We start from the raw sequence: 26367 nt of genomic DNA, 5'->3' as shown, positions 1-26367 counted from the left end.
GAGCCAGCTGAGTGTAAACACCACCCACGCCAGCCCGGCTGTGCCTCGCCTCACCCGTGCTGTGCCACAGCCCCACGGGCTCACCCCGGCTCCAGCTGCACAGCCCCCTCCATCCCAGCAGCCAGAAATGCCCAAAATCCACACGCAGGTCTCCCAAAATGGAGTGCTGCCTTTCCCGTGGCAGAGTCCCTTGCCAGTGCCAGAGGTGTGGGCTGTGGAAGGAGTCTCACTGCTCGTATTAACCAACAAGGAGAGTGCAATGGGATGAGCCTTTCCTTTGAGCTCTGTGTAAAAGGTCAAGCTGATTCATGTGGAATGCATTAATAAAACTTCTAGGAAGAGCAGACTGAAAATTGCAGGAAGAGTGGAAAAAAGAACCACCAGCCTTTAGCTCATCCTCTGTCAAGACCCTCCCATCACTATGGTACAAGAGAGTCAGCATGATCACGACTTTATTTCTCTCTTTTAATTACTGACAATTGGATCCTCTGCCTTGCCACATCCATCCCCCAGATTTTCCAGTCCTGACCCACAAACTTTTCTTTGTGTCCATGAGGTGTATCCCTAATACCAGTAACAGTATTTTAATATTGGTTTTATTACAATTTGAACTACAAGATATACAAGGTCCTAATAATTTACTGTTGTCCAAATGCTTTCCCTCTTCAAGAGCCTCTTTTTTTTTTTACCATAGGGCTGCAGTGGTATTGGCCTGGGATTGGAAGTCAGGTGGGAGCTTTCCCATTCCTGTGGTTACTGGCTCCATGCAAACCAGAGACAACCCTGGGCCCAGGCAGCTTCCTCCCCTCCCTGACAGCCCCAAGGACTCTGGAAGTAATTCTTCTCAGTGAGCTATTTGGCTCAAAAAGCTCAAATTTTCTATTTATGCCACAAGTCTTTGTCCTGTCCTTAAAGGGATTATTTTCAGATATGCCTCTTCTTTAAGGACTTTAATCCCATTAACTAACAATAGGAAAAATTCATGCTTGTGATGCAGATTTAGGTAAACCTTGAATTTTTTTGGTTTTTTTTTTCTGAAACCCTTAGAAGTTGACTTTATATTGAAGTAGTAAAAATACAGTTAACACACCCAGTGCCATATACTGTATCTGCAGTATATTCCTTTCCTCATTCCTAGAACTTTTAACTTCAAATTCCTGTCTGATACAGAGCACACAACTTCAGTAAAGGCTAATAAATTTCTCAGTGTGAAAATGCTAAATATGTTACCCCTTTTCTAGTGGGAATAAGCCCAGTCAGTGGTCACATATTTTCCTTATAACTTCAGCAATGGATGAGTCATAACCCAAAATTTATTCATAGAATTTAAGCCCTTTGGTTTTCCACCACTTTTATGGGGAGGCTGTTGCAGACTTTCCCACAGGCATTCTTTATGCTCCAGGACTTGTGGAATAGCCAGCAAATAATGGCTTATTCAGAGTTGCCCTTAACATTTCATCTGAGCACCTTAGGTGTCAATTGGGAGGCTGATCCCTCCTAGCACAGTCTGAGTCTGTGTGGTTTGAAGCCAAGTTTAGAAGTCAGGCTTCTGGTGCAGACCATTGTAATGTTGTACTGTAGAATATTTGGTGGACAGAACTAGCCCAGGAAAAGAAACACCATTTTGTGGTCACTTTTTTTGGTCCAAATTTTAAATTTTAAAATTTAAATTTTAGTTTACTTGACATGAGCTGGATGTTTTTCAGAGGTAGCGACCATCACTGTGTTCTCTGGAAAGTTTTCTCTCTGCAAAGAGGCAGTTTGAGTAAATATTCCATTTCTCCCTGGGTCCCTGCCACCTTGTTGTCAATCCAGGGCACAGCAATCTGCAAGGCAGACCTTGTTCTGCACCCTAGGTCCCGAGATCCATCAGCTGACAGAGTGTTCTATAGCAGCTACCCCCAAATTTTAATTACATTGGCCAGAACATGCAGTCTTCACCAAAAAAAGACCTCTCCATCATAAGGAAGTGTTCTGTTGATTTTGTTTCAACCCTGAAGCACATATTTCCATAACCAGAATCCTTCCCTCAAAACCTGGCCAAGTAGACAGTCTCTGGTTGTCCCTGATATTTTCTTTACTACAGATTTTTATTGTTTTAAATTTCTGAGGGACCATGCATCAATTGATTTATCATATACAATAACTAATTAAAGCAACATTCTCTAGATGAGTTTGTGACATTAACAGCTCTGCTGTGGTTTGTCTGCTCACTGTGTGATGGATGCTGTGCTGCAGAGATCCAATCTTCCTTTCCATCCCAAGTTTGGGCTCCTTAGTCAGAATCTGATGGGTTTGCTTACAAAAGCAGCTCCACTTCTTGATGTTGAGTTTCAAGCACTGCCACATCCCACACTGAGCCCACTCTTCTGGCCAGACAAAACAGGCTGCCCCTCACCAGTGACTGCAGTAAAACACCAGCTAGAACACAGTAACAATCTCCTCCACCTCCTCCTGACCCAGGACATTTTCCATTACTAAGAGGATTTGGATGAACATCTGCCATCCAGAGATTTTCTCTGAAAAAAAAAAAAAAAAAAGAAAAAAAGAAAAAAAAAAGTTGGCAGATCATTTTTTCTTCCTCCCCAGGGTCTGGCAGTGCTGGCAGGGCTCACTGTCAGATGGGTGGCTGTGATGCACCAGTGAGTAGACACAGGGCTTATCATCACTTCCTTCCTCTGGCTGCCATCAGAGTTGCTCCATTAAATGTGGCTCAGGAGCCAGGGTAAAAGCATTAAGCCACCCAGCGCTGCATTAAGATCCTTCCTCCAGGAAGTTTTTGGACTGAAGCTGTTTTTGCTTTGGCTCACCCTTGCAATTTGCACTTCAGTGAACCTGCTGGAGGTCAAAGTTAATAGAAATAGAGATCCCAGACTCTGAGATGTGTTTGTAACTTCTCTTGAGATTTATACCTGAAACCTTTACACACCTTCAGATCTCCTCACCAGGACAGCTTGGATCAGGAGGGTAGGGCATGGAGTGCAAGGATTGGTAGCACAGAGCCAATGGTGCTTATGGTGGAGGTAAAATTGGCCAAATCCAGCTCCAATTGGCCAAATCCAGCTCCACAGTTCTGGTACCAAGGCTTTTAATAGACAAGAACAGATTTTTTTGCCTTTGACACACAAATCCTGCCCCTCAGACATAATGTGGATTGAAAAGAATCACTCACAGATAGGTGACCCCACTGTGGAATAGAGAGATTTAAGAAATCCAAACTTTTCCCCATCTGATCAATGTGACACAAGTGTCCTTCAAATCCTGCAATGGGTCTCTGCTGCATAGCTTTTAATTTAGTAATGCATTTTGAATCAAGTGCAGGCATTTGCAGTCAAAAGGAAGATGGGATCAGCTGCCAGATAACTCTGCGTTAGCCCTTAGCTGGATGGCACAGAGCTGCCTTCAGCCACCAGACTGATTGTTTTGTTTAAACATTAATAAATTACAAAAACATTCATTGCCACCTTGTTTTCCAAGTGTATTTGATAGAACAGAACCTGGGGAAGGCATTGGCTCGCAAGAGAAGCCAAACTTGGTTCACGGTGAGGAAAGAACTTCCAAAGAGTCAACCATGCCTGAAAAATGTTCCTTTTAGCTGTATTTCTTCAATCAATGAATAGGAATGTTTCCTATTAAGGCAGTGTATTTACTTGCTTAGCATCCAATGCCTTCACTTGAGGCCAGGGATGCAGGAAGCTCAGCTGGCTCTTGAACCTGACATGTCCCCAGTCTCCAAACATCCTCAAGCATCATCCCTTTCCCTCAAGAACTCCCTGCACTGCAGGGAAAGCAGAACGTTCTGCTTCCCAGCAAGAAGATGTTCTCCATCCTGAACTAGCTCAGCCCATCTGGATCACATCCAGTGGTGGTCAGGCCCCACCAGGATCTCCACAGCAGGACTGTGCAGCCTATAGACACAGGCTACAACCCTGTCAATGGGCTTTGATATGCTGCAGGAGGGAGCAGCCTTTTGTACCTCTGTGCTCCTCAGGAAAAGCTGTGGTTGCAACCAATTTCTTCTGAACTACATGTGGAAAGTAGATAAAATAAATGAAAAATATATTTCTGAACATTTGAGCATTATGAACTAGTGTTATTTACACTGGTACCTGCATAAAAAAAAGGCAATAAAATCTGTGGATCTTCTGCAGCAGTGGCAGTAGAGGAGCAAAGGACAGCTGCCATGTTCTCCAGGAGAGTGGCAAGCACAAACTGAGCAGGGTACAGGGAGACTACCCAAGGTAGAAACCCATTCTCCTCTATTCAGCCTGGCACTAAATGAGTCATTGAGACTGCCTTTGAGGACCCCATAGCAGAAAATCTAGTGAAGTCAGGTTAAAAAGAAGAATCTCTCTTTCTTAACAATGTTAGAGAGATAACTCTATAGAGCAAACTGTCCAGACAAGCCCTAGATTCTCCCTTCTCCTGAAATTTTCAATCAAGACTGCACTCTTGAGTAAGCTGTCCTTTAGTTAGGCACCAGATCTTGGCTCACTAACGAAGGAAGTAGCTGAGCTACACGAGGTGAGTCTGGGTAACAGACTGATCCTTTCAGACACAGCTGGGAAAAGCAGAGAGTGAAAGAGATGAAACACTGCAAAGAGATTTAGCCATGCTTCATCAGCCCCTCTGCTCTCGCAGCTTTCCGAGCGTAAACAGCAGCCTGACAGAGCCTCTCCCTACACATCCTCCGTCCCACTGCGCTCAGGGGGGTCAGAGGAGTTAAGACATCAGACTTCTGTTGTATTGTTGGTGGCACATAGCTGGGACACGTGCGTCCTAAGCTGCTTACGCCTGGCCATTGCTTACGTGCGGGGGAAATGTGAGCGGCGAGGTTGGGAAGGAAAAATGTGGGGCTGGTCAAATGAGGGTTTGTCCATATTGCCTCAAGTGATGCAAGCTCTCAGGCACGAGATGGGAAAATTTGGGCAGAGTTTCTGAGATTTGAGGTGGTTAGGAGTATCTCTCCTTTATTGCACAATATGCCAGGACAACATCAGCTGCCACATGGGCACTTTGAAATCTCCTTCTACTCTGTGTACTATTTCCACCGTTAACAAGCTGATTGTCTCTCTCCCTTCCAGGCTTGATAGTCTACTTAGGAATGATGGTGGGGGCTGTCTTGCTGGGTGGCCTCGCTGACAAACTGGGAAGGAAGCAATGCCTCATCATATCACTTGCAATCAATGCTGCCTTTGCCTTCCTCTCCTCCTTCGTCCAGGGATACGGATTCTTCCTCTTCTGCCGCCTTATCTCAGGCCTCGGGTGTGTACCTGGTGAACCTGGCCTGGGGCAGCCCCAGCACAGCTGGGCAGTGTGGATGTGTGGGGTGGGGCAAGGAAAGGTGCTCAGGAGATGCATCCTTGGTGCCCAGTCAGGATGGCATTGCCATTTAGCATGTGTGGCTGTGTTATCTCACTCTTGACCATTAGAGCTCTAATGGTGGGGAAGTTTGTTCACTGATGTCCTTCTGGTACTGCCCAAATTGTGCAGAAATGTGGGTGAGACTGAAAAATGCCCACCTCCAAGGCCTCCATTGAGATCCTCAGCAGTTCACACTGGCTGCCAGTATTTTGCCTCCCTAAAATGAATGATCATGAAATAACAAGAGGAGATGTTTAAGCAAAGAGCAGGGTATTACTCTGGGTTTGTATAAAATACAGAAAATTCAGCTTTTAAAGCATGAGAAGGATCTTGTTCATCTTTGACGTCTAAAGCCAGTCCACCCAAAGAGAGATTTGCATTTTTCCTCAGAAGTCTCCACAAACACATCGAAGCTGACTCTCATTTTTCTCACGTGCTGTTTTTTCTCCTCAGTATTGGGGGCACCCTCCCCATCGTGTTTGCCTATTTCTCTGAATTCCTGTCTCGTGAGAAGAGGGGGGAACACCTGAGCTGGCTTTGCATGTTCTGGATGATTGGTGGCATTTATGCTTCAGCAATGGCTTGGAGCATCATCCCACATTACGGTAATTTGTGCTTTTGAATTTCTACACCACCACATTCCTGCACCACTACACCACCCCAAACCCTTGCACAGGTAGTGACAGTTCTTACACATCCCAGCATAAATAGCACTGAAAATAAATAGATACCCGAAGTGCTCACAGAAGGTCTTATAGATTGACTGTACGATTGACTGATGGATATTGAGGCTGTAGATAGGACTGAATGGGGCTGCTTTCCATCTAAAGTCTCAAATACATCCCTTGAATTACACTGCTGGAGCCTGAGCTCTTCATCTAAATGTCAGCTCATTCAGGGAAAAATATAGACTGAGATTATATGGCAAAAATTGCTCCAGTTATCAAAAATAAGCAACTTTAATCAGGGAATCACTGGATGCTGTGGATGACAGCAGTGAGCACAGCACATGTGCTTTCCCTTATGTCAGGGCTGTGTACCTGTGACACACCTGCCCAGCATGTGATGGGTTGAAGTCACTCCTGACTTCGCCTAAATGGGTGCAGGAGAGGAATGGGTTCCCTGCCCTCAGCTGGAAGTGGGAATGAAAAAGTAGATGGCTGTAAACTGAAATTTACTTGTGCTCTGAGAAGCAAAAGTCTGCATTAGCATGGAATTCCTTGTAACTTGTGTATATCACTTAGGGAAACGCCAGAAGCAAATATCTACTGGAAAAGATTAATTCCCCCAGTATTCAGTGACACCAGCTGTTTGCAAAATCCTGTTTGAGGAAAGTAGGACAGTTCACAAAACCCACAAAGGAAACCACTAACATTTACCTATCTATCATTTCATTTTTAGCACATTTAAAGCACATTCAGTATAAAGAAATATTCATGCTTTTGATTGATGTGACAGAGACTGTTGGAAGAAATAGGTGAACTTACTTTAGTGGTTTCAGGTAGAAATAATTCTATTACCTGCAACAACATTTGCTTTTAAAAGCCCTTAGATATTTACATTACAATTATTTTTCAGATTATTTTTTGATATTGTGTTTTTGTAGCTTCTTTTTTGATTTCCAGTGTTCCACCTACTCTTTTGGAACTTTGTGAAATCATTAGAACACCATGACTGGCTCAGATGAGACCTCTGCAAAACCCATTGCTGGATGATTTCCTTATTATGTGAATAAAATTTTTACAGGAGAAAAAAATTATTTTAACACTCCTTATGAGATTTGAGCCTAGGGAGAGTGAATGGAGCAATGCAAGAGAATGAGGCTGTACTTTCCAGTTCTTAGCAGGGGAACACCTAACTTGGTCAAACACCAGGAAAAAAGCAGGAGAAGGGGTATCTCAAATGCAGGATTAGGATTTTGATGTTTTTAAGTTTGAACCCCAGCTCAGGTTTTGTAGGTCTGGAAAAAAAATAAATTTGCTTTTCTCGCTCACTTCCATGAAATGTGAAATACATATGTGATGTAGGAGATGGGAAGAAGCTGTCTCTAAAGTGCCTCTCAGATCAAGGATTTAACTTTTGTAAACCTTCACTAACATCACTGAGAAGCAATCAGTTATGGCCCTTATTCCTGCACCATTTTCCAGCCTTACTTGCCTACAGCTGCTCTGAGCTGTTCCCATCACTGGTGATTTCTAAACTCAAAGACAAAAGAAGGTTTTTAAAAGGCAGAGCCTGAGCATGCTCCGATTTCTGTAATGAACATAAACTTGCTGCTATCCACTGAGCATGCTATCGAGCCTCCAAGAGCCACCAGCACTAAGAACAGCAAACTTTCAACCTGCCCTCATGTCATACAGAGCTGCAAAGTTCTGAGCAGAGGAAAACTCAGAGCTCCTGGTCAGTATTTTCACTTGTTGGCTCTTGCTGTTTCCAGGCTGGGGGTTCAGTATGGGAACCAAGTACCACTTCCACAGCTGGAGAGTCTTTGTGCTGGTGTGTGCCCTGCCCTGCATCGCCTCCCTGGTGGCGCTGAAATTCATGCCTGAAAGCCCACGGTTTTTGCTGGAGGTAAGGTGGTTCATCTCTGATACCTGCAGAGGATGGCGGGTCCCTAATGTGCCACTGTCTGTCTGTCTTTGTCCCATCAAACACACAGAGCACAAGCTCAGAGGCAAAGCCACTCCTGTGTGTCTACCCCAGCTCCACAGACTGCTTGAACCCCAAAGGTTGCAGACTGTGGGGTCAGTCACTGATGATCAGTGTGTCACTGCCACATGCGGTACAGAAGGAAGGTAGTGAGAGATGAGAATTTTATCTGTCCAACAAAGGCACTTTGAAAACATCTCACAGAGTTTGGGCATGGAACTGCTGAATCCTGGTGGTAGAGCAAAGGGTAAAGTACATTTCACTGAGTAAAATACTTAAAGCTCAGAAATCTTAAGCAAATTTCTGTATCTCCACAGATGGGAAATGTAGCAATACATAGTTCAAGCCTGCAAGTCTTTAGCAGAGTGGGATGAGAGTCCAGTTCTCCTCATCCATCTCCTCTTCTATGTGTTTTTAAAGCTCTCTCCCTGACCATTTTTCTGCCTCAGGCAGTTTTAGGACAATTCCTTTCTCCAGCACAGAGATGCTGCACTCTGTGAATACCAACCATGCCTTCAGCTCTTTGGGTTTCATGCAGCCCAGGCTGTCTGTGTGCCTCTTTACTATGCTGGACCTCTAGAATTGCTTTCTCTCTGTGCTTTGACAAATTACAGAGCTGGCAGCTTGAACACTTGCTTTCCTTCTCTTTGGTGTTTTCAGATTGGTAAACATGATGAAGCTTGGATGATTCTCAAGCAAGTCCATGACACCAACATGCGTGCCAAGGGCGAGCCAGAGAGGGTGTTTACGGTGAGTTGAGCAAAGCCATTGCTTAAGAAAAGCTGGACATACCCTCCTTAGTGCAGCACAGCATGACTTTATTTCTCCTTGGGACTCTTTCAATGTAATCTCTCCCCCAGCAACCAGAAAATGGATTCTGAGAAACATTTTGTGGGTTTAAGCTTAGATGTCAGTCTGTTTTTCCAAGAATTAGACAAATATGTCAATTGCAGCAAGTACTCTTCATTCCTGGTGTTATTCTACATCCTTTAAACCAGTGATTTCTCAATTATGCATGTGTTTAATTAGCTTGCTCTAAGAGACTAAAACAAAATAAGAGACATATTAGCCATGTGGGAGACCTGAGTCACTCCTTTCTCCATTCTGGCTTCTAATCAAAGTCTGATTAAAATTCACGTACTTTCTAATGAGCTTTCCCAACTCCACCTGCCTCATATCCAGTCTTTAATCTCTCCAAGGGAAAGTGGGATGAGTGGCTATTACTCATTGGCCTGCTGCTTGTTGTGAAAAAGGTCACACCAGCAGAGTGGTTAACAGTAAAATCAGAGGAAAGGTTTATGCTGGGGTTAGCTGCAAATTACTATAATTCAGTGTTAAAATCCTGGTGAGCCAGCCAGGGAAGAGCTCTTGATTTATTCTTTTAAAGATGAGAGCACAGATGCTTTTAAAAGATGGAAAAAAGGAGATACACTTGTGTGTGAAACGTGTATTTTTGATCAAGAAGGAAAGCAACACTCCATGTTCAGAAGGGCTGTCAGGAGACTGTGCCCTTCGGGAGTGATCCTTCAAGGAAAATAAAATTTCCTATCTGAGCATGACAACTGCAAGCAGGTTCATGTAGGATCTTAATGAGCATGTGTTATTTTTAGGCTACCAACCATTTGAGTAATGCAAGCCCTGATAGCAAAGGTGAGAAGTGCTTTTCTTCAAATCCATCACCGGCTTTGCTGTAACGCCGAGCTGGGAAATCAATCTCAAATATAAATATATATGAATATATATATATATATATATATATATATATATATATATATCTCCCAAAGTAGGGCACTGTGAGAGTCTGAGGTGAGTAGGAGAATGGAGGAGCAGCTGTACAGCCCCCATTAGTGCTGGCTATTCCATGCCACAGAGCCGTGACTGCAGTGGAAGAGCTGAGCTCGCACCGCACTTTGAGGCTGAGCCGAGATGCGTTGACACCCCTGGCACAGGAGGCTGATCACTGCTCCTGGTGTGGCACAAACTGCCAGGGTTTGTGCTTTTCTGACAGGCCAGAAGCTGTCAGTTTGTGGTGAGTCAGCCTGTACGGGACAGCTCCCAGATCTGACATTTAATCACTGCCAGGAAGAGGAATGCGGAGACTCCAGAGCTGAGCCAAGGCGCTCGCTCACACTCAGAAATTTATTCAGCAGATTTTCGCCTCCTCCGTGTGTTTACAAACAGTTCTGTTTTCCTTTACTATGTCCTTTAATTAAATTTGCTAAGTAAATATTTTCTGGTATACATTTGTAAGTTTTCCTGAGCAGTCCAGTTCAGGTATTCAGCAGTGAAAATTCAGATTATTTTGGTGAAGCAAACTGGTTGCATTGTGTGGGCTCACTTGATGGCAGGATACATTTTCAGCTGCAAAGATTCCTATCTACACATTCATTTGTCATAGAAGTTCTGTCAGTGGTATTTAAAAGATGTTGAATGAGAAATGTTCCTGCTAGTTGTCTTAGAAGAATGAAATCCTGAGGACACAGTTTGAGTACAAGTGACTGATCTTGGAGACAGTTTTTAGTATATTTTCTGAGTCCTGATTTGTAGTGGGAATCTGAAGATAGAGAAATAAGGATAGTATACAGGTACATTAGCCAGCAAATGAAAGATTGAAGTGGACATGATGTACTTAAAATATTTCACGGAAGAGAAGATAGAGAGAGGATGAAGGGATAGATGAAAAGAAGGAAGCAAGGCTTATTTCTGTTAATACTCTTTTGCTGTAATTAAATCAATGAGCTCAATTGCTAATGCTACCTTTGAAGGAAAAAATAATAGGGGTTATTAGGTGGAAACATTGCCCAGAAAACAGTGGAATTTAAATCCACCCAAGATCAATTATAGAAGCTGCAGTCTAATTTTTTCCATTATTTTCTTTTTCCTCTAGGTTTCCTATATCAAAACTCCAAAGCAAGTAGATGAATTTATTGAAATCCAGAGCTCAACAGGGACCTGGTACCAGCGGTGGCTGGTCAGAATCACGACTACTTTAAAACAGGTAAAGAGGAGAAAAAAACTTCACACAGTGTTCCAGTGCCTCTTTGCTTCAGGTCATTCTGCCTTAAAACCCTGACTCCCACCTCAGAATATCTGGTTTTTGCAAAGAGCTGTAATCTGAGTGCACTTTCTGTGCAGATGTGTGCAAGCTGCCATGCTGTCACCCAGGCTCCAAAATGCCCCTGTGAGCATCACTGCCTTCCAGCAGTGCAGGGCTTCCAGGAGCAGCCACAGCCCCAAGCACTTGGCTCTCCTTCTGGGCAGATAAATATTGATTCTCTCTCCCCAAGCCTTAAGTGGAATTACCACCTGCAGTGGAGGCAGAAAGTGCTTGCTCTTTGTTCCTGCTGAGACCAAGCTTCTAAGAATATTGCATTGTCTTCTAAGCTAATTTAACCTTTCACACCTGCTATGCTGCTCACCTAATGCCCATGTAGGACTGTGGAAAACATTGCTAGAACGTCTAGTCTTGAAGGATGAGCTGAAAATAAAGGAAAGTCCTTCTTAATAGCAATGCAGATGCTATACTATTACTATACTTATGTGTCAAGATAAGAGCTTGAGGAGTTGCATCCCCTCATGTTCTTGGCAGCATTTTCTGCAATGAGTCAAGAGCAGAATTTGGTTTGCCTCCTGCTTGGCTTCATCCCTACCTGATTTCACCTTATACCTCCTAAAGTGCCAGGTGTGTTTGGACTTCTGCTCTTCAGAGAGCTTTCTATCTCAGTTTGAAAGCACTCCTGACACCATACATATATTTGAAAAGATAAAGTTGTCAGAGGGTCTGAGAACAATCTCATATCCACATTTGCTGATATAACCTGAGAGAAACACTGCCTCATACCCAGCCCTGACCATGCACTCCAGCTCATTACAAAGGTCTCAGATCAAGTACTCTAGCACTGAGCTGAATAAGTGATTTTTTGTAAGCCATTTACTCGATAAATATAATTTTGAAAAAAACACTGAATATAAGCCACACACCTGACCTTCCTCTAATGAACCCATTTTTCTGACATTAGGTTTATGATGCACTCAGAAATTAAGCTGTCAAGTGTCTGCTGGGGTGTCCTGGCACCTAATTCCTTCTTGTGGATTTGTAGGTCTGGGACAACGTGCTATATTGTTTAACAGCCCAGTACAGGATGAACACACTGATGCTGGCTGTGGTTTGGTTTACAATGGCCTTAAGGTAAGGAAGATACTTCTTTATATTTTTCAGGAAGCTAAAGCACTATTCAGAGTCTGAATATTTATTTACAAGTGTAAATAAACTATTACAAAATTAATCCTGGTCTTATTTTAAAGAGCCTTTGTGAACTAAGCCTTGCTGTCCTACAAATATTGATCAATCTACTGCTTTATATGAAGTACAAGGTGCTCTGAACAAATCAGGACTTGAGAAGTGGTTGGTAGCACAGTAATAGATTGACTTTCTCACCTTTAGATCTTTCATTTGATCTTGTCCACACTAACAAAAAAGACAAAACCCCACCAGACTCTCAGCTGTTCCTTAGTCTAGATCAAAACCACTCAGGGGATTCTAAGTCTAAACTACAGGTAAATTTTGCCTAACTCTCACTTGAATTGCACACTTACAGAAATCAAGCCAGTTTGTTTATTCTCTGCTAATTTAATGGGTAGCAAGGTTAGAACATTTCTATATTCTCCAGCCAAGGGGAACTAAAATGAATTGTCCTGCTTCAAGTGAAGGAGAATGGACCAATTTATTTCTGAGATCAACAGGGTGCTTAAAGTGCAGAAACAAATTGCTCAGTCCTGTGTCAGAACTGAGCAAGAATTTGTGTCAGAAATGCATTCACATTTGGAGTTTAACAAGTTTACAAGCTGTGAAGTGGGTCTTTGGAAGAATCTTGTGTCCTGATGTGTCTCCCAACCCTGCTGCAGTTACTATGGCCTTATTGTCTGGTTCCCTGACATGATCCGCTATTTCCAAGACGAGGCATATGATTCCCGGGTGAAGATCTTTGATGAGGAAGAAGTGTCCCATTTCACCTTCAATTTCACCCTGGAAAACCAGATCCATAGAAATGGGGAATACAGGAACGACAAGTAAGTGAAAAGAATTTGCTTTGATGCATTCAAACTGAAATAAATTTGTAGAAAGCTCTTTCTTTCTTTTCCATTTTCCATCAACTTGAACTTCTCTGTTGTTCTTTTGGACACTCAATCTAAATCTCTCAAGTCCCAGAGCAGGTTTTGAAAGACAAAATATTTTTTAATCATTTTTTCCCACCTACTTTGCCTCTATCACTGACTTCTGCAGAACCCAGGGGATGCCAGTGAGGAGTTCTGCTTCCAGCAGCCCTGAGCTGGGATCAGGGCAGCAAGTGCTCCCCTGGCCGTGCTGGGCAGCCCTGCATGCAGAGGTGACTTCTTTTGCCTTAGCCCACACTGACATCTACTGGGCTTGGGCAGCCACTGGTAATGAAATTGCTGGTGGATTTCCAAAATAAAAAGCTATTTCTTCTTGAAGTCTTCTATATGAATTACCCCAGTCTCCATCCTGCTGCCCATTAGTGCAAGCTGGGCCATGGCCATGCTGGGGTGCTTCTCCCACTGCAGTCACTGTCTCCCGAAAAATGAATGAATCACCTTCTCTTTTAGTGCTTTGAAGTCAGTGCATTTGCTCCAGCAGAACATCATTGCTTTCCTTCCCTGTGTCCTCCTATTTGGGCTGGCCTTGTTTTTCCTTCTGCATCCAGCCTGGTCCCCAATCACTCTATGTTCCACAGCAGTGTAAAGCCTGGTCATTCCATTACTACCATTCAAAATCCCTATATTCAATGTTACACAAAACACTCATTGTTTTAATCTTCACAGCTGAAACCACATCCCATTGCCCAGCCAGCTTGTTCCAATCCCCTCAGAAATAATTTCCTTGTTATATATTTGATATACATTTGTGAGGGACCCCAACATGTGTCCTCATGTCCTTCTATACACCTTCCCTGCAGCAAGGAGCTGAGCTTGATGATGCAAACCTAGCCTTACAATTCCTGTCCCACAAAAGAAAGTGGTTAGAAGTGGATGTTGGTCAAATTTAGAGACTGGGGACATTTTTCCTATGCCTACAGGAGGTGCTGAATTTTCACTAACCTCATTGAGAATTAAGGATACTCAGCACTGGCTGGCTGAAGACATAAAACTGATGTAAATCACTATTCTCCCACCTTGGCCCTCTCCATTTCAAATACTCAAAACCTCATCAAGCTATGTTGCAGTAATGCAAAGAAATTATCTCAGAATGGTTTACAGCTGTGTTTGCTGTTAGCTAAAACTCCATGGATCACCAGGCCATTGCTCTCTGAGTCTTCTAAAGTTGGGTGTTAAGAAAGCAAACTGCAGGAGGGAAAATGTTTTTTAACAGCCTTTAGGAGTAAATACATTACAAGGATAAATACATCACTGAGAAAATGCAGAACAGCTTAACTTTTGCTGTAACCTGTGAGACCCTCTACATGGAGCAAAACACTTGAATAATCTTCTGGTGGTATTTGTGCATTAATAATTTCTGTTAGTAGGCTCAGTCAAGAAGCCCTGCAGTGCTCATTTAAAGGTGTAAACAACCATCACGTTATGCTGTGTTAAAAGTGCTCAATTCAATTAAGCTGCAGAGTCTATGTTAGAAGGCTTTTTTTCATCTGGTGACAGTCATGGCCTCTTTAACTGGAGCAATAATGCTTGTTCTTAATAGCTCCTTACATCTCCTAAGCATGTCTGTGCATTACCTAATACATCTTCTCAGTGTTCCTGCAAAATCTCACAGGTAAATCAATATTGTGTCATCCTTCAGGCAGCCAGGTCAGACATGTCACACTTCCCATCAGAGGAGAAATCAATCACCTGACACAGTTTATTATTTTTAGTGAAATCCGTTTTCATTACATGGTAAGTAATAAACCTCAAACAGAGATGGTTACAAGCAGAACTCAGATAATCTCCCCACTCTCTCCAGAATCCCTGCTGCATTTTCACTTAAAAAATCAGTTTGAGTTTAAACAACTGTCATAAACCTTTCACCAAATGGCTCAATAGGCTCCTGATAATGTCTGGTTTTATTTATGATGGAGGAAGGGGGAGACTAAGGAAAGCAGCAAGGTCAGCTTATGAAAGAAATGCCCTGCATTGAGTGAAATTCTATCATCTTCAGACAGATTACAACTGAACACGAGAGGATTTGTGTCCCCTCAGCTTTAGAAGCACATTTTCTCAGATGTGATTATTGTGAGGAATAGAGAAACTGCACAAATCTTATAAGATCCATGTCTCTTCTAAAAAAATACTCTTCAGACCCTTCCCTCCTAATAAAACACAGAAGCAACACCTTTTCTGTAAATGACACTAGAAATTAGAATTAGTGCTCTGTCTCTTGAAACAGCCACTGCACACCTATACAATATAGAAAATATCAGAAAGCACAGAGTGAAGTTCTGTTTCCTGCCCCACAGATTTATTGGCATGAAATTCAAGGAGGTGAGATTTGAGGATTCATTATTTGAGGATTGCTACTTTGAAGATGTGAGATCCACTGAGACCTTCTTTGAAAACTGCACCATCATCTCTACTGTGTTTTATAACACCGGTAATGGGATTCCTGCTGCGGTGTCATTTCTGTAACTGGGAACTTTTTTTTATCAGGAAACTATTTTATTAGAACTATTTTATCTGCTTTCTGGGAGAAAGGATGGTGGGGATCTGTGTGCTTGAGTGTGTGCTGGGTAATGAGAGTGATGCTGGAGGAAAAGAGTGAGATGCATTTGGAATGAGACCTCAGATGGTTCCATCAGTGATTTTTACCCCATGGCTTGTGGTGTCTCTGGGTGCTGTATGGGAAACGCCAAATTCTGTGCTCAGGCAGGTTAAAGTGATGGCAAAATTCTCAGCACTTTACAGCTCTACTCAGTAAAATTGGCTTAGAATATAATTTCAATCCACTGGCAGTTGAAGATCATCAGCAGTAAAATAAGTCACTAATTTGTATCAAAAGGCACTAATAAAATTCACTTTAAAAAGTCTCTAATCTATAAAAAAAAAAAAAAAAGCTCTTAACTTCTACTCTAATAAAGAACAAATGATAATGCTATGAGGACCAAAGCCTGCATTGCCCTGTCCTTGTGGCATGGGGATACTGATTCAGGTGACTCCAAAAATAAAAGGAGCGTATGAGCTTGCATGTGCCAGGAGCCAAAGACTCAGCTGGAGTTTGCATCTCTAATAAATTTCCACTGAAATAAATATTCCCTGGCCATTTCCATTGGATGAGAAGCTTCTCTTGGGCCTTTGGTTTGGTCCTTGCTGTTGTATGAGGAGAGTTCAGCCAAGCAGGGTCAAGCCTTTGCCTCTTTCCCTCACAGATCTCTACGAACACAAATTCATCAACTGCAGGCTCATCAACAGCACCTTCATGAAGGAGAAGGAAGGCTGCCACATCGACTTTGAGGAGGACAATGATTTCCTCATCTACCTGGTCAGCTTCCTGGGCAGCCTGTCCGTGCTTCCAGGCAACATCATCTCTGCTCTGCTCATGGACAAAGTCGGGAGGATAAAGATGATTGGTGAGTGGGGATGGTGGTGATGGGGCAGGACAGGGTGGAGCTCAGCCCTGCAAACAGCCCTGCTCAGTGTGAATTTGTCATCCCCAAAGCAAAAGGAGCAGAGGATAAAGTCTAGAGGGTCAGGCAGGTGATCCATGGCAGTAAGTGATCTACTCCCCACCTCCTCACCCCGCTTTTCTGTGTGTTTGTGACATTTTTTTTTGTAATTTATTTTGCCTTTTGTGTCAAATCCTGCATGTTTTTGCAGTGTTCAGCAAATCAGGGTCAGAGCTAAAAAAGGAGCTCTTAGTCCTGTTGAGTTGCTGCTGAAGTCCAAAGCCTCTGTATAAATAAATGAACATTTTGCTCGTAGCAATGAATATTCACAAAGGTTATTTGATGTGGCAGCTTGACAGCCTAGGAGTTCCCTCTTTTGGTTCTTTGTCTGATTTTCAAATGATTGCACAAGCAGCTTCAGAGACCATATGGTAAATTAACTGACCATGTCACAGCCAAGAAAGGATCCCACTTTAGCATCATGGGAGTAAGTTATGAAGTTATCACCTTATCAGCTTTATGAATACTTTGGGAATTGCTGGTGTTGCAGCCTCCAGGGTTCAGACCTTGATCTCATCCCATGATATGGGAATCATGCCCTGAGGGACAGCCAAAGGAAGGTAATAAAATCAGGGATGTGGCTCTGGGCTAAGGGATGAATCACTCTCTTGAGCTCCTCTCTCTCCTCTGAGAACAGAGGGAAGGTTTAGCTCAGCCTCACCTTCAGACAGGTTAAAGTAGAACAAGATTACTGTCTCAGGAATTTACACTGAAGGAAAATGAGCATTCATGTGGTGAATTTGAAAAAGACCCAAACAAACCAGAGGGTCTGTGAGAAATAAATTAGAGGAAGCTGAATGAGAATCAGATTGTCCATCCTGCAAACATGTCAGCATTTCAGCATTTTCATCTGGAATTGAGATGACAGCTGGAGCCCTAAATGCTTATTTCTCCTGCAAAAAGATGAGAACAGGACAAAAATTAGTAATGACATGCTGAAACGCTTCACTATGGAATTTCCAATCGAAAGAGCCTTCTGGCATCCCACCTGTATCACTCTGTGGAACATATTATTTCTGGTCAGCTTAACAGGAAAACTGAATTTCTCCTTTGTGTTATGCGCCTTGCTGGGGCTTCAATTTGTTTTTATCACGTTCTGCCAAACTTTATCTTGTGCAAATCAGCAGATCTTTTAGTGCCTTGACCAGTGCTGGGCTGGGCATTTGCAGCAGGGGGAATATCCACAGCACACTGTGGGGATGTAGTCTGGCCTTGTACCTTGGAGAAGAAGGGGACAGGGAGTCCTGCACAGCAGCTTTTCATAGGCAGGCCACTGCTGCAGTGGCAAGATGCAACATAATGTCCAAATTGAAGCATTTTAGTTACACTTCAACATCCAAATTATTTTGGATGATGTGCTAAATTGACTCCAAAACCACCAAACAGAGAAAATTGTTTGCTTTCCTGGTAATAAATGGAGATATTTCAGTGATAAAAGAACATTCTGGTGAAAAATAGTTTGATTTTTTCCCAAATTTCATCTTTCAGTTGAAAATTCCCAATGGGGTAGAAAGCAGTGATGTAGCTATTAATATTTCTGAATCTGAACTGTGCCTAACTGAGCATGAATGCTCTCACTTTCTCCCTCGGTGATGTTCATAAAATTATGGCTCCTGTGCAAATGTGCCATGAAATCTAATGATGTTCTTATAATTAAAAGAGACCTCAAGTGCTTCATACAAGTGACTGTAAATTATCCTAATTGGGACTAGAAATGTGTCAAGCGATACGATATGAAACGCACAAGCTTATCACTAGAAACTCAAGTTGAAAAACTTTCACAGTGATGCTTCCTCCTCATTGACTTTCATGTTTACTTGCCTCTCCTCTTCCTGGGTCCATCAGGAAGTCTGAGATGCTGGAAACCTGCCTGGAATTGCCTGTCTTCCCAGTCTTTGTAAAGCAGGACTATCAGCAAGATCAGGTGGACTTTGAGAACATTTCTAGGCTGGTTTCCAGCATCAGAGAATGACAGATAGGCAGCATCAAGGTGTTTTTGGATCCTCAGAGATTTAACACTTATTGGGATGAAATGCCATCACTTGAAAGCCATCTTTAACAAATGTATTTGCTCAGCTGTTGGGGCTATAGGACACCAAACAACACGAGCGCAAACACCACTGTTCTCAGGGTGAAGAAAAGGGAAGTTTATTTTCTGACTCTAACATTTATAATTTTCTAACAGTGACAGTGGATTGGAGGGTGAAAGTGCTACCTCTCCAATGACACTGGAACAACCAACAGTCTATCAAATTTCTCTTTTTCTATGAAAGAATGCAAAACAATAAGCTATTTACAGAAAGTATGCAAGAAAGTTTGCTACAAGGATGCGAACGTCAGAAGGCTTAGAAAATCTTAAAAAATGGTGACAGTGCCACCTCTCCAATGACACTGGACAAACCAACAGTCTATCAGATTAGAAAAGAATAAAAGAATGCAAAACAATAAGCTATTTACAGAAAGTGTGTGAGAAAGTTTGCTACAAGGATGCAAGCATCATAAGGCTTAGAAAATCTTAAAAATTCAGGGCGGCAAGAGTCAGGGGAAGAGTACAACCAGGCAACAAGTTGTGCCAGTGTTTTCCTGTTGGTTTCCCCCTGCAGGTGGCTCGATGCTGATCTCAGCCGTGTGCTGCTTCTTCCTGTTCTTCGGGAACAGCGAGTCGGCGATGATCGGCTGGCAGTGCCTCTTCTGTGGGGCCAGCATCGCCGCCTGGAACGCCCTGGATGTCATCACCGTGGAGCTCTACCCCACCGACAAAAGGTGCTCAGAACACTTCTCCCTCAATCCCCACCCTCGGCCTAGTCCTCTTGGTTCCCAGCGAAAAAAGCTGTGTATTTTTATTTATTTCACTTTCACCAGTCCTTCAGGGCTGTGTGGTGCTGGGTCAGAACAGAGCTATTCCGCAAGCATAATTCTGCATGCGTGGCAGGTTGAACACAGGGATCACGTGGACATATGGAAATTATGGGCTGATAAATCGAAGAATCAGAGAATCATGATATCACAGAATGGTTTGGGTGGGAAGGGACCTTAAAGATCAACTAGTTCTAAAATGAAAGAAGTACTCTGTCATTTCCATGGATGTGCATGGAGGTCTGGCCTTTCACACTGCATCCCCATCCTCTCATCATGCCTCATCACCGGGGCAGCCCTCCAATCCAAAACCTGGAGAAAACCATGTAGACAGAGTGATTTGGGACATGGGGAAGATCAAGAGACTTTGGGACAATGTTCTCTGGATTAAATCTTTCCTCATATTATTATAAGCCCCTTTTTGCCTTTTTCAGACTCTTGGGGCAAGCCAGAAATGAAGGAGAGGGGCTGTACATTAAAAGTAGTGGACTTTTAGCTGCTGGGTGAAACAGAATTTAGAGGAGAACTATGGTCTCTGGTGACAATCCAGTCCAGGCAGCCCTTGGAAGAGCTTTGAGGAGATCTAGAGCAGATTTTGTCCTCCTGTCTTTGGGGAGGGCAGAGGCTGACAGAGTGGGCCATTCTAGAGCTAGGGAGAAGGTAGGATGAAAAGGAGAAATGAGTGCACACAGACATTCTTCCCATTCACACAGACACACAAAACAGCTGCATCTATTTATCTACTGATTTATTCCACCCAGTTTTACTTGCTAGAAGCATAGCCTGGGAAGCATAAGAGCATTCACAAAAATACCCATCCAAACCTTCTGTAGCTGTGCCAGAACCTGCCTCCCAACCATTGCTTTCTGCTTTTCCTCCCCACAGGGCAACAGCCTTTGGCATCCTCAATGGGCTTTGCAAGTTTGGTGCCATCCTGGGGAACTCCATCTTCTCCTCCTTCGTAGGGATAACCAAGGTGGTTCCCATCCTCCTGGCCTCCTCCGCCCTGGTTGGGGGTGGCCTGCTGGCTCTGCGCCTGCCAGAGACTCGAGAACAGGTCCTGATGTGAGCAACAGAGGCCGTGGGGGCTTGCGGGGGGTGGGGGCAGGTGTAGGAGAAGAACAAAAAAGATCCATGTCTGGAAAACCCAAAACGTTCATTCTGTGCTGTTCCGTCGGCACCTCAAAGCAAGGGGAAGAAGAACCAAGAACAACCCGCAGGGATTTAAACAAAACCATCGTTCCTGACCTTGTTACAGCCACGACTGGTGCATGCGGCCCCCACACACCCCTTGCAGAGCTTGGGAGCCCCCCCTGTCCCTGTCCATCCCCCTGCAAGGACACCAGAGGCAGACAGCAGCTCCGTGCCCGCGTGGAGGACAGACAGGAGGACAGACAGGAGGACAGACCCGACCCTCCTGCCCTGCCCAGCTGGGAGACCCTGCCCTGCCCAGCCATCCAGCTGTGCTCAGGCACACAGAGCATCCAGGCAGGGCAGGTAACACACCTGCTCCAGGTGAGCTCCAGCCATAGGGCTAACAGTGGCAGATGTGCCCACTGGCCCCAGCTGTTTTGATTTTGGGATTACCACTCCACCCTGGAAGAGTGAGAGTCCTGAATCCTCGAGGATGTGAGGGTGGGTGCTCAGCTGTCTCAGAAGACTCAGAACTTCAAAGCCCTTTACTGTCTTCACTTGGGCACAGGGAATTACTAGACACTTTCTTGCTGTGGAAGAGAAATATCTAAACAATTATATATATATACATATATGTGTGTATTTACACCTCCTTGCAAACTTACATACACCCATTGAAGTGATCAGCTATTAAAATTTAGGATTTCTAATTTCTGCACCCTTTAGAGGATTTTAAGAGTGGCACCAAAACCAAATCCCAGTAATTCAAGTTTATCAGGAGTCACGACCAACTCAGTGACACTTTGCTCTTTACATCAAGATACCAAATATTTAAATGTCTTAGTGGCTGGGAATATATATTTCTATAATGATTAAGAGGGTTTTTTCCTTACAGCTTTCACAGAGGAGAAATTGATATGATATTGGAGCATTCCACAAACCAAATGTGTACATATTATCCAGTGTAAATAGGGGATTTTTGCCTAATACCTAGAGAATGGTAACTGTGAATTTACCAGCATTTTAGCCATATTATTTGAAGAATATGATGCTTGATTTTCTAATATACTTGGGTCTCATTGAAACACTGTAAGCACAGTTACTTAAAGCCATTTAACTTGTTACCCAGGGAATGCACACAGCAAGCTTTCACTGTACAGAACATTAAATTCCCCATTAAGTGGCACAGTTTAGCTTGATATTCAGTGGAGAACATTTCTGAAATTTGTGTGCCCTTTTTATCATACCACTTAAGTCCTGTTGCACCTAGAGGCAAAGTGAGTTGTGTATTTTGGGGTGTGTTTTCCTGGGAAACCAGAAGGAAAAGCACCCTGCTCAATAACACACCAGTGCTCACAATGGATGAGATAACACTAATTATACCCTTTGCAACAAGCTCAGCAGCAGACCAGAATTGATCTGAAACCGCCACATAGTGCAGCTAATTTGTCAAACCAGGATATTCTGTGACACAAAAATTTTATTTTGTACTTTTTCTGGTGATCTTCTCATTTACCTTTTGTTGGATCTTTGTTGGATTTTGGTGGTTTTTTTTCGTTTTTTTGGCTTTTTTTTTTTTTTTTTGAAGAAAACCAAGCAAGGCTAGGCTGAGATCCTGCAGGAGTGATGTCTCACAGCCCTGCCTTTGGCTGCACAGGCACAGCCCCTTGCACTTAGCCCAGGCTGCAGCTGTGGGACTCAGCGTGGCACTGCTGAAGGACACAGCAGGCTCAGATCACAAGCAGCAAATCCTTGCCAATGAGGCAAAAGCCTCTAATGAGCATCACTTTTATCATTGTGTCAATCAGGGATAAACACTCGTGGATCAGCTAGGCTACAATGGGCTGCTTGAGAGTTTTGACCTTTATTCTGAAGTTTATGAAATTGATGAAATCACAGGCTGCTATAATAACTGAACTTATTATGCATAATTTCTTCATTTTATGGGTAGCTTAGGCTTTTTTTATTATTATTTATTTTATTTGTCTTCAAAACAGCAAGGTTCCTTCTCTAAGGTAGGAGTGAATGTAATTATGTCCTTCGGCAGCAGTTCATAGCTTCTGTTCAGAATCACAGCCCAGAATGTGGGTTTTTTTCTCTAAGAATATCTGGTCCTTTTGCATGATGAGAAACAGTTTAAATATGTATTTTAACACAAAAGGTCACCATGACCTTTAGGCTTCATCCATTTTGTTGGGCTGTGCTTGCCAATTGCCACATTGCAACTGGACAGAGGGGGAGAAATTTTGTTTCATTTTCTGGATTATTCATTTGTGCAGCTCTGAGAAACTAGAACCTATTTGTCTAAATATTTATTTTGCATAACATTCCTATTTACATGTCACCCAAAGCTCACAGCAAACCTGTTTTTGTTCTTCCTTGACATTTTGCAGTGGCATTAATGAAATCATTTATTTTGCAAAACGTCCCTGTTAATTTCCAGAGAAGGAAGAAATTGAAATCATGAGGAGATAGAAATGACAAGGTAATATTAGGAAATATTATCCAATATTAGAAACCCTTCCTCCTTACAAAATGGTTCTTTCACAGGCTGCTAAACCTTACCCCACAGACCAGCTGGGACGAGGTGAAGAGTAATGGGATCTCATTGTCAGTGTCACCTGGAAATTCTTTGCACCCTAAAATCCATGGGTCAGTCACTTAAGTGCTAAAGGGATATTGGATGTGTTGGGACAAGGCTCCTACCCCTGGGAGTTTGTGACCAACAGGAGAGAGCAAACACACAGAGATAAAGGATTGTTGTCCTGAGATAAAGGACAACAGCGAGCAGAGAAGGAAGAAAGGAAAAGCTGAGGAGAGCTCCCATCACATAGCAGAGACACACCTAGGGTTGGACTGAATGGATTGCCATGGTTCTCAGCTGAAAGGCAGAGGGAATGTGTGGGACCCTGGAGATGGCTTGTCCTGGACAGTCCTGCTCCTTCAGGGACAGACAGATCCAGGGCAGCAGCTCCAGCTCAGGCATTGCATTTGTGACACCTGGGCTGGCACATCCCACCCAGTTCAGTGGGGACAGGCTCAGGCAATATTCCCAATGTGCTTATTTGCTGTCTTTGTCATGGTGTAAATCAGTGTAGGTGTCACACTGCTCTCTCCAGGGCAGAACAGCAGCTGGGTGCAGCCTCCTCTTCATGGGCTGGGGTTTGTTTTGGGCTCAGTTTCAGGCCTTGGCCATCTGCTAGGCTTAGCCTCAGTCATGGATCCTTGAGCCTCAGGCAAGGGAAGATTTCTCCTCAGGCACCTCCTCTGATGGCTCAGCTTAATTTCTGCCGTAAAATCAGCCTTGCCCCTACTGTTCAAGGGCCAGCACATCTCCCTCAGTTCCCCTGCCCACATCTGTCTCTGTCTGGGATACACTGGACCATCCACACAGAAACCTGCTGACCACGGCTCCCCTGATGGTCTCCGCACAGCACCATCTCCATGGATTTGTGAACTTCACTGCAGCCGGGACACAGAGCAAGGACCAAGGCAGGGGGCTTGCCTTAAATCCCAAAGATCTCTTCTAGAGGATAGCTGGATCTCCTCATGCAGTGTGGCACAGCAGGACAGCCACTTAGCCAGGGACACTGTGGCGTGGGGAAGGTGAATTTAGGGAACCCAAACTGGCCTGCTGTGGCTTTGTGATTTCAGCTGGGAGAGATCCACCGCTGAATTTCTGAGCATGCAGACACTGCTTTTATAGGAACACCAAGCACTGTTGGTATTATTATTAAAGACCAGTGGTGTTACAATAAGAGTTCTGCCTCCTTGTGTTCCCTGTTGATTTACCAGGTTGTGGTATTGTGATTTATTTACTCCAGCTGTGGAGGACAGCTCCTGTTGCTGCCTTTGGCTCTGCTACATCCCAGAGGTGGTGGCTGCAGCTTGTGCTGGGTGGGGTGAGCCCCTCCTTGCCCATTACAACATCACTCTGAAATTCCTTGAAATGCTGTGGGACTCACAAATGGTGGTGTATGGGATCTTTTGGATTATGAGGAGGGTCAGTCTTGGAAAACCCACATCCAGTGGCAGAGGTTCTGCACTCTGGGAAGTGCTCAGGCATCCTGAAGTCCTTCAGTGATGCTGGAGGGGCACTGAGGGATGCTCCCCAAGCCTGGGAGTGGTCCAGCCCCAAGGCTGCCTTCACACAAGGGCACAGAGCAGGACTGCATGGAGCTGAGCATCAGCTCATCTGCATCCATCTGCAGATTCCCAGGTCCCTTCCAGGTCCTGCTTTGAGACCTCCAACAGCAGAGTATTCTCTGATGCTCTTAAGGAGTCCTTTTATATTCCCTGCTCATGTCCTTTGACTTTCCAAAGGAGTCACAAAACCTGAGAGGGTATTTTTAGGTTTATTTGTAGATTTGAGCCCTATGTATTTTATTTTGCATTAAGTTTCTCCCTCAGTTTCTCACCCTTATATTAGCAAATGCTGCTTTTAGGAAGAATCAAGCCTGGGAACTCTGAAGGAAACAAAATGAAATTAATTTCTTTGCTGTATGTGATGCTAGTGCTGTATAAATGTACACACACTGCAAGTTCCACTGTAAATAACACCTGGTGTCGTGCTTTAATGGAAAGTTTCATTTAGATGTTCTGTCAACTCTGTGTGTGAAATAGCCAATTCCAGTCCCTTGGTTCCTTTTCTTCATTTTAAACCTTCTTTTATTTTTTTTATTTGATCTGTGTCTGGTCGTCACTGGAAATTGCAGCTGTTCCAATGGATTTGTTTTTGTTCTCTCTGTCACATTAAAAGGCTGGAAGAAAAAGAATGGCTCTTGTAGTGTTTGTGTTTAATGAACATTTTGAGCCTTTTCACAAGGGCTCTACTGGGTAACTTTGTACCCTGACACTGTAGGGGCTTTCTTTGATGTTTGCTACTTGTTCATCCTCCTCCTTTCATACAATCCCAACTCAATTAAGTCTGCCTTCTATCACAATCCTTTCGCACCATGCACTACCAAACACAGGACACGAGAAAATCTTTACCCTGAGACATTTTCTGATAGGAGGAAGCACAAAATATCTTCAAATGCTATGCAAGACCAAAAAGCCAAACTCTGCTTTGTGACAGGAATGCCTCCCCAAAGAAGAAGGAATGCTTTTGAGGCTTGGCACACCCTTTGACCACAGTAAATTCCCTTCTCAGATGCATTTCTGGGGATGTGAGCTCTTTCTTTCTATTTGCAGCTCTTTGTATACATCTGACTGTCCAGGCCATGCTCTCAGAGCAATGATACAGACAGCAGCAACTGCACAGGGAAAGAGCTCATGGCACAAGAAGTGGAGGCTGGCTGCCAGACTATGGGCTTATGCAAGAGTTTCTTTATGTAAAACATTAAATGCAGCAATCTCACTTGTCCTAGGCCCACTGAAGGGTTTTGATTTGAGTCAGCTCTGGCTTGGTGTTAAGAAATTTAAGTGCTGAAAAGTTGTTGGGTAAGTCAGGGATTCGTCCTCTCATCACATCCACTGCAACATGCTAAAGGTAATATTAAAATGAGAAATAAAGAGCCCGAGAGATGGGAAATGTAATAAAGAAACCATGAAGGTATTTCCATCATCAGGGGATGGAACCAGAATTTTCCTTCAGCTTGGGTTCAGCTGGGTCCCATTGGACCTGTCTGGGCTGGGGTTTCACTGGGTGATTCAGAGCCAGCAGCAGAATGGGGTTGGTAAGGGCTGGCAT

The 26367-nt window shown here is 43.6% G+C and overlaps 1 protein-coding gene across 2 annotated transcripts in view; it reads left to right on the top strand.

Moving 5' to 3' along the window:
* The window catches only part of SV2B (synaptic vesicle glycoprotein 2B), a 64694-nt gene extending 39244 nt beyond the window's left edge, over positions 1 to 25450 (top strand). For both annotated transcript variants that reach the window (XM_059482263.1, XM_059482264.1), the window contains exons 3-13: positions 5085 to 5265; positions 5818 to 5969; positions 7802 to 7935; positions 8674 to 8763; positions 10901 to 11011; positions 12114 to 12202; positions 12919 to 13083; positions 15483 to 15616; positions 16389 to 16589; positions 19289 to 19448; positions 20427 to 25450. In XM_059482263.1, coding sequence (XP_059338246.1) covers positions 5085 to 5265; positions 5818 to 5969; positions 7802 to 7935; positions 8674 to 8763; positions 10901 to 11011; positions 12114 to 12202; positions 12919 to 13083; positions 15483 to 15616; positions 16389 to 16589; positions 19289 to 19448; positions 20427 to 20610 — 1601 coding nt within the window. In that variant the 3' untranslated portion in view covers positions 20611 to 25450. The remainder of the gene's footprint in view (positions 1 to 5084; positions 5266 to 5817; positions 5970 to 7801; positions 7936 to 8673; positions 8764 to 10900; positions 11012 to 12113; positions 12203 to 12918; positions 13084 to 15482; positions 15617 to 16388; positions 16590 to 19288; positions 19449 to 20426) is intronic.
* The last annotated feature ends 917 nt before the right edge of the window (positions 25451 to 26367 follow it).

Source organism: Ammospiza nelsoni, chromosome 14, assembly GCF_027579445.1.
Source record: "Ammospiza nelsoni isolate bAmmNel1 chromosome 14, bAmmNel1.pri, whole genome shotgun sequence".
Lineage (NCBI taxonomy): Eukaryota > Metazoa > Chordata > Aves > Passeriformes > Passerellidae > Ammospiza > Ammospiza nelsoni.
This window is presented reverse-complemented; position numbering and strand designations above follow the sequence as displayed.